The sequence below is a fragment of the Polypterus senegalus genome, chromosome 5 (genome assembly GCF_016835505.1).
Source record: "Polypterus senegalus isolate Bchr_013 chromosome 5, ASM1683550v1, whole genome shotgun sequence".
Classification (NCBI taxonomy): domain Eukaryota; kingdom Metazoa; phylum Chordata; class Cladistia; order Polypteriformes; family Polypteridae; genus Polypterus; species Polypterus senegalus.
Window position 1 is genome coordinate 79,507,441 of NC_053158.1, and position 16,381 is coordinate 79,523,821.

The following is a 16,381-nucleotide window of genomic DNA, read 5'->3' on the forward strand; positions in this document are numbered from 1 at the left end:
TGATTGTGTGCGATTGGGTATTTGGAGAAAGAAAAGTAAGGCCAGGAATTGGGGGTTAGTACGTTTGAAAGAGACAGTACTGCTACAATAAATGATTTCATTGAAGGTCGCGCAAGGCACAGCAACATCTTGTGTGAGACATGAACAATTACTGCACCACTGTGCTCCCATGTTTAATAACATGCTTTAACTCCTATCATCATGAAAATGATATCAAGTATACATCTCAGTATCTTAATTATTCAGAGAGCTGTAATATCATGAATGTATTGGATTCTGTGTCCTGTCAGAGGAAGAGAAAGCCTGTTTAAGAACCATGTAGTGATTCACACACATAGAGCACATAGAGGATCAAATACAAAACAAAGCATTTAACATGCTACTTTAGTTACGATGGGATTTGAGAAACTAGTAAATTAAACAATTTTAGTTTATGATGTTCTACCTTAATCACAAAATAAAATATGGGAGTAAAGTGGAAAGTTAGAGATTAAAGTTGACATTTCATGCTTTTTTCCCACAGTGTGCTTATTTTTTTTTCTCTGTACCCTAATAAGCTTTCATATGACACTCAAGACGATGAGCTACGACTCGCCTTTTCACTGCGACTTTGATATCTGATAACTTCTTTATTATTTCAGGCACTGTGCGACTCTCTATGTCACTCAGTCAGCTTCCTTTTGTTGTTTATACCACTGTTTAAACCAACAAATACTGTAGTACATTTTTCCTTGCCTCCACTTGGTATTCCCTGGAATTCTTCTATTTCCCCCTGTGCTTTTGCCATTGCCTTTTCACAGAATGCTGAGCTTAAGGGCTATTTATATTGATTTGCACATTCAAAGAGGTGATATTCTGGGAGGAGTTTGGGGAGTAGCAGCAGGCGTGCACACGTGCGTTACTTTTCACGTGGACCGGGATTTATGGAGCGGAAGAATGTGGAAGTTGCCAAACGTACAGATTTATGCATCTGGATTTTTTTGTGTGTATGAACATTTCTGCTTTTGTCCTTATGCCATGTTTTTAGTGTGAATTCTATGCACGGCGTTATGCATGAGGCCCTTGGTACTAATCATTAAAAGTCCCCTACTCTCTCTATTGTTCTGAATCAGTACAATAATAAGGAAGGGGTCTGTACTCTGCATCTGCCCCAACTTTTATTTGCTGTTTGCCTTCCACCCTGCTTATTTGATTGAGTTGCCAAGCATCCCTAATCAAGCAGCAGGCATATTATAGGAGTGGAAAGTAAAATACAAAGGAGAGCAATAGCTTCGATCGGTGTGCTCTAGCATTGTGCCAATGGCCCTTTATTCTTGCCTGGCTTTATTATTTTGAATTACTAGTATGTTTTCAAGTGTGCCTTGACATTTGCCTGTTTTCTTTTGGATTTTGCCTTTGTTTAGTATTTTGTATGCCACTTGCCTGCATATAAATTGCCCTCCTGTTGATTTTGTTGGCATTTATTCAAAAACAAAGCAAAGCAAAAAAAACTTAATTTGGATTTACTTGACTGTCATTTAATCTAAGGCACTGTACATTTTGTTATTATTGCAGAGGCAAAAAACGTGAATATCTGGAATTTGCTTCATTAAATTTCTCATCTGAATTAATTCCCCTAAAAAACTCATATTGTATATTATATAGAATTGAGTTTTAAGACTGTGGTCATCAAGAAGCTGTTATTGTAAAATATATTAGTAGACTTCCAAAAATAGGGAGGCCAAGATAATCAAAATAATCAAAACACCTAGCCCAGAAAAACCTTTAAAAACGATTTAGCAAATTTCATTACTTAATTAAAAAGACTGAGAAAGAATACAATTTCTAAATTCTAAATTCCAAATAAAAAAGAAAAAGAAATGAAATAACTAGCAAAAAAAAAAAAAATAATTTATCAAAGCCAATGTCCTAGATCCAAAATGCAAAAGCCTATTAATGGGAAGCAAATCAAAAGATCAGAAAAAAAGTCTTTCAAATTAAGAAAGACCACAAGACCTTACAAACCCCAAAAGGACGCTGAAGAACAAAGCTACAAGAACTAAAGTCACAGCAGCAAAACTGTGGCAGCAAGTGATTTAAAAAGTCTTAAGATGAACGGGTGACCAAAATGATTACAGTGCCTGGAATGCTTAAACTTAATGAAGTGCTACTGATGCACAACCAATCAGCATAATCAGAAACAGAAAAGTCAATTAACTAAATTACTTATTTAGCGTAATTGTAAAATAAAACAAATAACAAAAGCTAGAAATAACACAAAAAGAAACTAAGAAAGAAAATAAGACAAAATAACCTCCCAGGACTGCTCAGACCTGACAACAGTAACAGCATGCCAACGTCAGAAAAGGAGCAATAATAAGATTGACTTGATTTGGTCCGGTAGTATAAAGATAAAAGGGGTCCCCTATTATATTTCAGCCATTGTTCCTTCCCTGACCGGGATTCATATTCTTGTTTTATGTGTTTTTGTTCACCTTTGAGTCACTGTTTATGTTAAAGTTATTTTCATATTTTTTATGTGCTTTGTGTACTTTGGTGATGTTCCATGTGTTTTGCGGGTGGCCCATCCAGTCACCTCAAGGAACTAGGGTGGAGGGTGTCCCATAGTTCATGGCGTTCATTGTTAACGTGTCTTAGGGTGGGTGACTTCTTGTATTTCTTATTGGTTTATACCTATTTGAGTCCAGATTTTTTCAACCTTCTGCTCTGTTTTTTGACTGCTCTCTGGATTTTGTTTTGGGACTGTGTTTGATTTGGATTGCCTTATTGTTTAGACACATCTTTGTTGCCTTTGTGTTCCCCGGAATTTTTATTCTTGTTGCAGAATGACTTTGGACAATCAATATTTTATCTTTAATGATCCTGTATTTTCCCAATTACTAGTCATTTGTGATGGTTTTACACCACTAGTGGGCATTATTTGAAGTGCTATTTGGGATTTGCCTGCTTTGGAACTCGAAGTTCATAAGATCCCTGAGTTTCCTCGCTCTTAGATGATTGACCACCTCCAAAATCACTTTGTTCTTTGGTATTGCATCCTCTAGAGGAGTGGGCATAATCTTTGCAGCTATGTAAATAAGAAAATACACTGTAGGGATGCCTGTAAATTTGGGGCATCACTTGCATTCTCTGCTTATTTGATGATCAGATAACCAAGGGTATCGATTATAGCAGTTAACTGCCAGTAGCCACTATTACTTCTTGTCTTGCTGATCTTACTTAGATTGTTTTCTTTCCCTCTGTCGCTCTTAGAGTCTGTCCCTTCTTTCCTTCCAAGGGTTATCAGATAGGTGAGCACTGTGTATGGGTTAACACATTACAAAGTAACTCATTACTGTAATCTGATTACATTTCCCCGAATTGAAGCTGTTTAACATAATACAGATTAAATTCTTGTAATAATCACATTAAATTTGCTGACTTAACTAGAATTTCATTACTTGCATTGCAAATATGTTTCTAAAAAAATGATATGTAAATGTTGTAAATATCTTGAAGGACAGGCATTCTTTTTAACATAACATTTAAGGCAGTTACTGTAGCTAGTAAATCAGTGTCTCAGTCCCGATTTGCACTACACATGCACACTAATTTTTGGCTGGCAGAGAGCAGATTGACCTTTATGACACTATCAGATCTATACTGGAGATATGTGCTATTTTATGACATTTCATGGTGGTTTGTTTTACTTTAGGATTGCACTGATGTCAACTTTATCAAAAAAGAAAGGTTTTAAGTTTTAATTTGAAAGATAATGACTTCTTAGTTTTACAGCTCATTAAATGAATATGAAAAATTCTACTAAGAGACATGGAGCAATGTGATCCATCGTATGTGTCCAGAAACTTTCATAATTAAATATTAGCCACGCTAAAATATTTTTTTCATTTTGTTTCACAACCTCTTGATCAAAGAGCTAATAATAAGAATTAGATTTATAGAAGTAAAATGTCTTTAATATCCAATCAAACAAGAAACACTGTTAAGTGCCATATGGCATAAAATGGAACATAGTGTCCTGACGTGCATTTCAAGTTTTTCTGTCACATCTCTTTAACTTTCCCACAAAAATTACAATGTGCGTGTGTACAGGTAAGGTAACTGAGTCTTTACCTTGTTAGTGAATCTAAGATAATTAATTACAAAATGTAAATACTTTCTTTTTGATCACGGTGCAACATTTTCATAATGTAAAGGACACAGAGAGTGGAGAGACAAAGACAGGCAGCAGCCACCACCTCAGTGTTTGAATGATTAAAGTCATTTTACTTTGAATTAATTATTATGATCTATTTTATATTAAGAATTCTTGTTGTAAAGTACAAGCATGTACTTACTGGTTGTTATGTTTGAAATGTCCTAGTGTTAGTATCAGTCACATAGTTTACTTGTTTAATTGTTGAATTTGTGTTTACTGTTATTGGTTGTTTCTTTCTTATTAAGAATCTGTTAAAACATTTGGGTGTCATCCTTGTAATTTTCCAATTGGTATACATTTGCATTAGTGAAGTTATCTAATTACAAGATGACAGAAGTACATAATTAGTCATTTGTAACGGACAAGTTTTCTTCAACTCTTCTGGTGAATGTTTTTTGTGCGTGATTTTTATCATTAGACCACTGAATGGAGTCTGGTTGATGTTACAAATCTTGTTCTTTCTTTCAGGCAATAAATTAAGCTGCTAAAAAATTAAGTTACATGATCCTTTACTGCTTAAACTGTACTATATAAATATATTTCACTGCTTACATGCCATACATCAGTAAAAATCCTTAGTTTATGAAGATAGAGCTACAAAAACTTTATTGTCAAAACTCAGAATTCATCTGACATATTATATAATTTTATTTTATTTTTGAAAAGCCAACAACAAATTCTGCACATTTTTAAAGCAAAGCCAGATGCCTAAATAATAAAATCCAGGTTCTCCTTAAAACGTTAACAGTACTAGTTTCTAATTTCCAACCATTTGCTTTTTCTTATTTTTTCAAAAAACAATGAATTGCAAACCGCCACATATTATGATTTGGACATATAAACTATTATGGGTAAGAATTATGTAAGCTGTTTAAATAAACTCTACTCTACGGTGGTGCAGAGACCTGGGTTCGCTGCGTGGAGTTTGCATGTTCTCTCCGTATCTGCGTGGATTTCCTTCAGGTTCTCCGGTTTCCTCCCACAGTTCAAAGACATGCAGGTTAGGTGCATTGGAGATCCTAAATTGTCCCTAGTGTGTGCTTGGTGTGTGGGGGTGTGTGTGTGCCCTGCGGTGGGCTGGCTCCCTGCCCAGGATTTGTTCCTGCCTTGTGCCCTGTGTTGGTTAGGATTGGCTCCAGCAGACCCCCGTAACTCTGTGTTAGGATATAGCGGGTTGGATGATGGATTAATGGATGTGGTTTATGCCATCAGCTTATCATGAAAGCACTGAAAGTCATGTATGCCCTATCCCTACACTCACCTCTACTGGTTGCCCCCTGTTTTTTGAGGTTAAGGTGTCACATTAGTTGACTCTTCCAGCAGTTTTTAGTAGTAGTCTTTATTTAAGTAATCTTAGTAAGTCAGCAACACATTTCTGTGGAGCCAGCAGGACCATCTTAACGCATGGGTACGCAGGGTGGTTAACCAGGGGCCCTACGAGTATAGGGGCTCCATGCTAATCTATGTAGGTTGTGACTTGCTGAGTGGTTATGTAGGTAGGGACGCCAGTACACTGCTTTGCCCAGTGGCCTATAATGCTGTTAAGATGGCCCTGGGAACTAGTCATGTAACGTAACCTACTCAGAGACTCACATCAACTATCCTATGACAGGTCTGATTTTGTGTTCAGTTGAAGAGTCGGGCACTGTGCATAAGAGTTGTCAACCAATGAATGCTCATCTAGAAGTGCAATGCATATAATACAGCGACAAAGAATCAGGAACAAGGGCATTTTGGACCTCAAAAACAGAAGAGAAGCTTGTCTGTCTGACGTCTCATGTTTTATAGACAACAACAGAATTGAAAAAAGAGCAGAGATTTCAACTTAACTCTCCATTCCTGTTTACCTTTTGTACAGCATTGGCACCAAGCTTTGGCTGTCAGAAAAAGGGGCAAACATGATTGTGCTGAAAAGTCATCATGCTGTTGCTAAATTTAACATGCTCAGTATTTTTTTAGTCATGTAAATTGATATGGTCTGGCAAGGAGATCAGCAACTGCTGCCAGCAAGTGTAAAGTCATTTAATGTCACATCGGCTTCAGACAATTTCACAATGTGCAAGAGGCCCATAGATGATATTCTGCAGCAGATCACTTCAGGAATAAACAGTAAAAGTTTACATTCCCCCACAATCCTTATCAAATCAACAACTGACAATTTTTGCTAGATGTTTCTTCACCAGTCTCTGTTGTACACAAAGGCTAACACAACAGGCAGATAGGTAACGTGATTTGATACGTAACTTTAAGCTGGTCCTGTAAAGGTCTGGGCGTGAGGGTACCTTGTAATGGTCTGGCACCCCATCCATTCTTGAGCCTGATGTCGCAGATATGAATACCAGCCCTGCAATTTTAACCTGGCCTTCAGAATAGCGAGGAGTGGATTAAAGATGTTTAATAGTCAGTATATTAGAAATATTGTAAATAGGCAGCTGGATTGAATAAGAATAATGAGAATGATGGCTATTGCCAAACACGAATATAATCAGAATAAGCTGGATCTGTCAGGCATGTTTGTTAAATTCATGCCATTTACTCTTTTTGTACACTTTGAAGTTTCTCCTTGATGCGGTTTTTAAGTACCTTTTTACTTTTTGGCAATCATATTAGAGTAAATGGTTTTCTTTTAATTGTCAAAACATGAAATTATTGTCTTATCTGCTTGGCTTCAAGTCGCATGATGAGACACATCTCATGCTTGGCCTTGTTATATCTCCAGCATGAAAGCATGTTGTGTGTGTGTATATAATGTATATATATATATATATATACATATATATATATATATATATATATATATATATATATATATATATATATATATATATATATATATATATATATATACAGTATATATATATAGTTTGAATAATAGATGTCCCAGCTTCCTTTTAAGACTGATTTCTTCTATCCCACTACATTGCAAGAGCTTTCCCATGTGGAGTATCAATCAATTGCTGCAGAGCACCAAGAAATGAATGACAAGCATATGGGCGGTCGCCCATGAAGCATCAATTGATCACCATTAAGCACTGCCATTTGAACGACGGGTGGATCCCCCATGGAGTGTTAGGAGCACACGTGTCTGGCACCTCCAAACTGTTGTGTGGTTGAGGAAGTGAGAGGCATTATAACAGCTGAGTGACAATTCAAAAGTGCTGCATGGCACTCTGAAAAATGGCCACCAATACATGAATTTCAGTTTGTGCTGCTTCATACTGGTAATTAAAGTATGTGTACTGGTAAACCACACCAGGCTCACAGAGCCTCAGTTGCAATGACATGTACACTTTGAGACTGAAATACAGACAATTTGACATACAGTATAGACAAATGGTGAATGTACAGTAGGTGTGTTTCTGAATATACTGTATATATTGTCACATCCAGCCAGGACCCTTGCCAGGCCTGGATGCTACCAGGATGGAAAGACTGGGGGACACAGTGGGCTCCCAGTATTATCTACTCTGTGTAGCCCCCCTGGGTTGCTCTAGCACCACGGATTCCTGCAAGGCACACTGGGAGTTGGAGTTTGCTGCAGCATTGTTGGGTTCCATGGGTGCTGCCAAGGGGAGATGGGAAGACTGCAGAGCCTTATTACTTCCTGCACACCTAGGAGTAGTACCAGAACGTGCTAATGGGCCACCTGGAGTGCTAAAAGGAGCCCGCTGCCACTTCTGGGAGTCAGAGTCAGGAGGAGGAGGACAAAGCTTGCCAGAGTAGGAGTGGAGGAAGAAGAAAGAGAGAGAAAAGACAAGAAAACAAAAGATAAAGGGCTGTGTATCTTGTGCTTAATGCTAAGCTTTGTACTGTGCTCCCCCTAAGAAAAAACAAAAAGCTAACAACTGTGATTTCTTGAATCATGTCATATGTTATTCATTATGTTTATATAAATTATGTTATTAGGACCACAGTTACTATTAAATAGAAAAGCTCCTATTACCTCAATGCCTTGACTAGGACAATCCCAGAATTAGCAGGTCAGATGTCACCTTTGTGGTTAGATGCTTGGAATTTGCTTTGTCTGTGCATAATCCTGCAGTGTGTGGTGTAAAGTGCACAAGCTTCCCAGGCCGCTTTCAGACTTGTTTAAAGGACACTGATCTAATATGTTTGGTTAAACATCCGATGAAAGCTCTAGAGCCAAGACGTTACTGTTTTAACTTTTTGTTGTTTTCATATTACAACAAACTATTCTTGTTTTCTTTTGCAGATGTTCACTGACTCTAATCCTTATTAAGCATTTATGTATTTTAAACAAATTCATTATTTTATGTATTATTTTACTTGATGAAGAGTTTAAAACTTGTACCCGCATAATTGCATTGAGTCCAGTTAAATGAATGTTCTTTTTGGAATTTCCTTGGTCACACAAGGTCAATAGGGATGAATCTTGTACAATAGATGGCAGATGTTTAAAGAGATAAGGCTTTAGAGACTCCCTGACCTTAAGACTTTTAAGCCCTCTTGTATAAGAGACCGGACTTCAATAACATGAAAGCATGAGGTGACAGAGGAAAACCTTTGGACCCCCTAGTCATAATAAGCCATACAAGATAGAGGTGTTTTGTAGGACACGCTGCAACAGGAACAACGGTTCACATCAGTAAAGGATAATAGAAGAGTAATGCATTGCGCATGGATTGCGTTTCTTTAAAAGCAGTGGATGCTGGAACTGTGGATGCAACAACATTTATTTCTGTAGCACATTTTAATACACCGGATATAGCTCAAAGTGCTTTATAGTACGCCAAAGAAATAGCTACAAGCAAAGACAGGACAATGTTAAATGAGAATTAGCAGAAAAATAGAGTCCTAATATATACAGTGGTATTGTTTTTCAGGTTTTCAAATATGAGTCTGATGATAAAATCAAATGGCCAGTGAGGACAGAAAAATCTAATTATGTGCAGTACTTTGATAAGCAATTTATGTCTGCAACAAAACAATATATACCTGACAAGGAAAATAGGCAAAGGAACACTGCAACATCTACCATCCATTATGGAGCAGCATTGCTATGGACCTTTAACATTAATATTTCAAACGTCTTTGCAAGATTAGGTAGATTGTGTCCCAGAGTGGACCTACTAATTCCATTCTGACAGCCCTAACAAGATCCCCTAACATATGATCTGATGCAGTGCCTATGGCAAGTACTCAACCTCTTGGAAGTTTTCACATTTTATTATTATACCACATTGAAACACAGTGGATTTAATTTGCAGTTTTTTGGCTCTTTAATGCCAAAGTGAAAACAGAACTCTGCAAACTAATCTAAATGAATTACAAATATGAACAACAAAATAATGGATTGCATAATTATTCACCCACAAGTCAGTGCACCTTTGACAATCATGACAATCAGCTTTGCACATTTGGACCCTGCGAATTTTCTCCATTCTTCTTTGCAAAAATGCTCAAGATCTGTCAGGTTGATTGCAGATTGTGAGTGAGCAACCCTTTTCCATTCCAGACACAAATTTTCAGTTGGATTGAGATCTGGACTTTGACTTGGACACTCCAGGACATTAACATTGTTGTGTTTAAGCCATTGCTGTGTAGCTTGGGGTTGTTGTCTTTCTGGAAACCAAATCTTCTCAAAGGCTCAGGTTGAACCAGACTGCAGCAGTCTTTCCTCCAGATTTTACTATAGTTTGTTGGTTACCATCTACCTTCACAAGCCTTCCAGGCCCTGCTGCTGAGAAGCAGTGCCATAGCATGATGCTGCCACCACCAGACATCAGGGTGAAGATGGCATGTTTTTCATAATGTCCTATGACCACACACGGCAATTAGTCTGATGGCCAAAAAGCTCAATTGTGAGCTTATCAGGCTATAGAACCTTCTTCCATCTGACTGCAGAATCTTCCACATGCCCTCTGTGCATTTTTTCAGTGTTTGTTTCTTTGCCACTCTCCTATAAAACTGCAAGCACCTGGGCAATGGTTGTTGTCTGCAGTCTCTCCAATCTTGAAACTCCTTCAGTGTTCTCATATGTCCCTTGGTGGCCCTCTTCTCTAGTCATCTTCTTGTACAATCACTCAGTTTGTGTGGAGAGCGCCATACTCCTTCCATTTGTTAATGATTAATTTAACTTGGTTTAACTCCAAGAGATATTCATTGATTTGACTTGTAAAAATTGACTTGTGTGTTTCAATCACCTTTTCACAGAGTGAACGGAGTGTTCTTTTGCTCTTTTTGCTCTTTTGCTCTTTAACATGCAGGTTAGGCCACCATACTGACTGACCACAAGCTGGACCTTCCAGATAAGGTGCATTTATAATACAATGAATTGAAACCCACCTGACTTCATTTAACTAATTATGTGACTTCTAAAGCCAATTGGCTGTACTAGTGATGGCTGAAGTGTGTCATATTAAGAGAGTGTGAATACTTATCAATATGTTATTTTTTATATTTGAAATCAATTTAGACCACTTTACAGTATTTTTTTCGCTTCACCATTAAAGAGTCTTTTTTCTGCTGCTCAGTGTCAAAAATGCAACAATGTGATTCAGAGTTGTGTAATAATAATTAAATGTGAAAACATGAAAATGTGAAAAGAGGGTAAATATTTACAGTCATTGCATTAGATCACATGCAAATATATTGAGGATCAACTGTTTTTCTTTAACAGTTATATTTTTCAATCATTTTTTTAAAATCAGCATAGTTTTCTCTTTGATTTTGTTAGGGGCTGCCAGAATAAAATGTGAAAACTTCAATGGGATGAATTTTGTTATAGACAATGTAAATGTAAAGTGGAGGCAGCAAAAGGAAAGAAGGACTGAGTATTGTGCTGGTTTGTGCACTGTATTTGTGCTGTATTGCAAAATAAATGTGTGGTTTTGGACATCGTGAGCCTTAGTGTCTGTCTGTGTCTGGGAGGAGGTTTGGTAAAGAAAAAGATGTGTTAAGCGTCTGATAAAAGATACCACCCCCCCGTACAGAAAATGGAACTAATGTAGAAAGAATTTTAAGATGGAGAATCTTTTATCTGTGGCACCTCTGTATGAGAACCACCTTTTTCAACCCTCGCAAACATATGTAGTTTTTAATATTTGGAAAAACATTTGGGATTAAATTTCTTAGACATCTTTATATAGGCAACATCTTTGCATCCTATAAACAATTACATTCCAAATTTAACTTTCCAGCAACACATTTCTTTCACTATCTTCAAATTAGAAACTTTGTCAAACAGAACCTGCCCGATTTCCCTCATCTTCCACCTTCCTCTATTCTGGAAAAAATATTGCTCAGTTTGGAGGACTCAGACAGCATTTCTGCAATATATAAAATTATTTTACTGTCTCTCCCTTTCAAAGATCCAAGAGGACAATGGGAAAAGCATCTCTCACTCAACATATCAGAAAAGGAGTGGAAGGTAGCAATGCAGAGAATTCACTCAAGCTCCATATGTGTAAAGCATACAATTATTCAACTCAAAATTATATATCGAGCACATCTGTCTCGTCTAAAACTCTCCAAAATTTTTCCAGGGCATGATCCAACCTGCGAACGCTGCAATCAAGTCCCAACCTCACTGGGTCACATGTTCTGGGCCTGCACCAAATTAACACCATTCAGGACAAAAAATTTTAAGTGCCTTTCAGACAGTCCACTATGGATTAAATTTATTTTGACTCATTCTGTATATTTGTTGCATGTTTGGTTTTCTAGAAATCTGTTTTTCATGTGTTCTTTGTTGTGTCTTAGTGACATCATTGTGACTATCAAAGCTCTCCTGCTGCCACCAGGGCTTCTGCACACACTGTCAGTTAACACTTTATCTAAGAATAGAAGGCTATGGAAATTATTTACATTAAAAAAATAAAGACAATCAAAATAAAAAAATAAAAATAGAAAGTCTCTTAATACATTTTTGCCTCACAATTTAGACTTGCAGTGTTTTCCTAACAAGTTATCTTCAGTTGATTGGTTAGCTCTTGGCTGCCCTATTGTGCCCAAACCTCTTTCCCCTGTTTGATAATAACAATAATTACATTTCTATAGCACTTTTCTATTCTACTCAAAGCCCATAGACAGTGGGGAGCCACTTCAGCCACCACCAATGTGCTGCATCCACCAGGATGATATGACAGTAGCCATTTATGCGCCAGTACACTCAGCACAAATTAGTTATTAGGTGGTGATACATTGAGAGAGATACTTGGGCAGTTGGAGACAGAGGATGATTAGGGGTCCAGAATGGACAAGGGAGTGGTGGGTGGTTAATTCAGACATCTGCAAACACTCTGCTGTTTTTCAAAAGATGCCCAGAGATCTTTTTATGATCACATAGACTCAGGACCTCAGTTTTACATCTCATACAAAGGACAATGTCAATTTTTACAACACGGTGTCATCTTCACTGCACTGGAGACACTGGGATCTACACACAGACCACAAATGCATATTTATGCAAGTCATTTTTTTAGACAAAGGTGTTCTCACTGGCCATAGACTAGTTTGGTTATTAAAGGAATGATGTAAGCTGTTTCTTTCTAATTTTTCTTTTTCATATTTCAGTGTGAAGAATACAAAGAAGGGACACTAACTGGAGACCTCTGTGAAGATCTGTGCATCAATGAGCAAGTGGTGTACAAAAAATGTCTTTACTATGAAAAAGGCAAAAAGGTCATCAAAGCCACCTGGCGCGGCATCCCTGTAATCCTGAAATCAAAGCTTGAAAACTTCTCTGCTTATGAAACTTTTGGACTACTGGATTACCAGGAAATGCAGGACATTTCCTCTATGGATATTATTTTTCTTGCAATGTTACAGATAAAAAACTCCCTAGGGCTTGAACTGAAGAACACAACCATACCGACGATATGGGCCAAGTACTTACAAGGAAGAGCAGAGCCATTTTCCCAGGCAGAGCTGGCCACTATGTGGTCCCTTCTCCAGCAGGAGGAGTATATGTTTTTTAAAATGTTGCAAGACTTAAGCAGGCACGTAGTAAAAGTTATGGGCTCGTGTGGCCATTTTTATGCTGTTGAGTATCTTGTGGCAGGACATGCTTGGAATCAGAACCTGTTTGCCATAGAAGAACTGATGGACTCACTGAGCTATGATCGCCTGACCTCAAGAGGTGCCATCCATAAAATTGCACTTAGCTTTTTGGACATGGTGAAGCACTTTGAGAACGACTTTTCATACCTTCTCCACCTCTGTGACATCAAGCCAGAAAATTTTGCCATTAGAAAAGATCTAACAGTAAGTGCTCTATGTATTTTTTTAACATAAAAATCTCCTTTTAAAACTACTCACATGGGTAATCTGTGCAAATATATATTATATGGTTTCTTTTAACTATCTTTTAATTACCTATCTGCGGTGGGTTGGCGCCCTGCCCGAGATTGGTTTCTGCCTTGTGCCCTGTGTTGGCTGGGATTGGCTCCAGCAGACCCCCGTGACCCTGTATTCGGATTCAACGGGTTGGAAAATGGATGGATGGATGGATGGATTAATTACTTATTGCCTTCATATAAAAAGTGCTCATTTTCCTGTTTTTGTATTTTACTTACATTTTATGTTAAATTTGTGAATTATAATAAGATCTAACATTTGAGCATTCATCCAATTTCCAGTTTTCTAACCTTCTTCATTCATTACTGCATCATAGGGAGTGGGTAGCATTGGGTGTAAGGCAAGGACCAATGCTACATGGAACATCCGTCCATCTTTTTTCAAACCTATATTTTAGTTCATAAAGGGTGTAACAGATGGTGGGCAGCTCAAACCAGCTGGGATACCCACAGAGTGTAAGAATGGGGGAGGGCAACCTCTTTGGGACACTACTTCCCCCAAGACGTTAGATGGTAGTTTACCTGCAGTGTAGCAGTGCCCTGGATTCCCACAGGGCACCATGGGACATGAAGTTTAATACCACAGCCCTGCTGGGTACCATGGGTGCTGCCAGTGGACACTGCAAGAGAACCGGGGGAGTCATGTCTCATCCATAGCCCAGAAGTACTCTCAAGTCACGTGGACGGAAAGACAGAAGCACTTCCGGGTCAAGGACTATATAAAGGACTGCATGAAACCAGCAAGCGAGCCAGAGTTGGGTGGAGGTGGACAAAGCTTGATGGGAGGTGTGCAGGAGAAAGAACAGAAAGAAGAATATTGTACTTTGTGGTGTTATTTGCCTGTTTATTGTCGCTGTGGTGCTTAGGCAACTGCTTTTGAGAAGAAAAGAAATAAAAATACTTCTCAGTGCTTTTACGCTGTGTCCTGAGTGTATGTCTGTTGTGTTAAAAGGGGGCAACAGCGACCCCTAGCATCCACGGGGGTCATAGGGATTACCGAACCTGACACTATTGAGTAAAAGGGGGGAGCCAACCCTGAAAGGAGCAAGGACATTTAAGGTGTTCAGTTGTGTCACAATTCACCGCTGATTAGACATTCTGATCTGTGTAATTTTTATCATTCTTCTTTGATTTTCCCACCAACTCATTTTGCTGGCTAATACTTATCTTCCAAAGTTCAGAGGATTGTGTTATTCTTGTAGTGAAACTTTCTTTGGCACCAGCTGATGTTGTTCTTCTCATTTTTGCATGGGTTTTTCTAACTCATTATAATCTTGTGATTCTAAAAGTGACGTCACTGAAGTGCCATTTTGTTTCCTTTTCCTAGATGTGGCCATTTTGTTTGTAGCAGCAGCATCCATTGCCAGTCATGTGATGATAAACTTTAGTTAAGTGAAAGCTGAATGGTGCTTCTGAGAAGATATTTTTTTAGGACTTTTGATTTAGGTTTAACTTTGGTTTTTTGATTTGCCTTTTAGTTTGGTTTGTTTTCTTGGCTTTCAGACATTGATAGATCCCTCATGTGCTTTCCATCTCATGGCTCTCTTTATTTCCTTTGGGCACCTTGATGTTGTAAACCTTCGTTTTCCTTTCTTCTGATATATTATTTATGTACTACAAAATGCAAATAAAAAACAAGTTAAATATTTGTTGACACTTCTTATGTTTTCTAAACAGTTACTTTTGCCAGTTCCTCTAGAAGTCATATTGCATTTTATAACTTCTGGTATCTCATCTCGAGCAAACAGACCTTTTCTATTTTGGCAACACATTCTTTTGTTTTCAATATGACAAAATACAGCTTGACCTTTATGACATTACTCATGACACTTTGTTAAGAAACGTCAAAGTAAGGATATAAAACCAAGGCTTTCATATGGTGGGAAGTTTCTTGATTGTTGCCATACATTTCTGTCTCTTTTTTGTTCTTGTATTCTGTATCCAGGATTTTGTCTTGAATTCTTATAAGCCATTGTGTTTAGATAATGTTCACTTGGTCTATTTTCAGGATAACTTCTTGCTTGACCTTGTGGTTAAGCTTTTTCTCTACTTATGGGAGGAGGTTATGTGACCCAACAAATGCCTAGATATTGACAAGAGTTAACTCTCTGCATGATTGTCAACATCTATTTCTCTTTCTTTGTCATTCTTCATTTCTGTATCCCATACTTGAGGTGGTGCTGCTCTTATTCTCATTCTTCCTATTATGGTGTTCTACATTACTTATTTGCCTGATGTTCAGCACATGTTGCTGCTTTTTCTTTTTTTCTGCTATGTCACATGGTCTTGTTATAAACCCACAACCACACATCACTTTACTAAGATTACCATTACCTGAAATTGTTTTTAATTATCAGAACATATCAACTAATAAGCTTTTAATTAAGACTCATATCAAGGTTCTAGACCCAGTAGTTTGTGTGAAAAAGTGCGACAGACAGACAGATCTTAGCATTTTATTATATATGATGAATAATTTTGGGGAATCTTATTTATTTGTTGTTGATTTTGAATTTCCCATTAATTATTTTTGAATTCTACTGGTCAGTTCCATTAGAACGAAATCCTCATTTTAACTCGTTTTTTTTTGGTCCTGGCCAATTTCTTATAGAAATTACGTTAAAAAAAATAATTATAGCAAAGTATGTTTTATCTGCAAAATTTATCTGCAAAATATACATGCTTTTTCTGTATTTGGCCCAAAAGTCAAAATTCAGAAGCTCCACTAAACAGCCAGTTAGACTGTATGTTTATGTCACTTGGTTTACTCAACATGGAATGGAAGAGTTACTGCAGACCGGAGGCATTGTGGGCAGGATAACTTTCAATCAAATTTGACTTCAACTGAACTTGTAGAGCTCTGCAG

The 16,381-nt window shown here is 37.6% G+C and overlaps 1 protein-coding gene across 1 annotated transcript in view; it reads left to right on the plus strand.

Annotated features, from left to right (window-relative positions):
- Positions 1-16,381, plus strand: part of dipk1c (divergent protein kinase domain 1C) — an 86,144-nt gene that overhangs the window by 22,996 nt on the left and 46,767 nt on the right. The window contains exon 2 of the mRNA XM_039754867.1: positions 12,734-13,423. Coding sequence (XP_039610801.1) covers positions 12,734-13,423 — 690 coding nt within the window. The remainder of the gene's footprint in view (positions 1-12,733; positions 13,424-16,381) is intronic.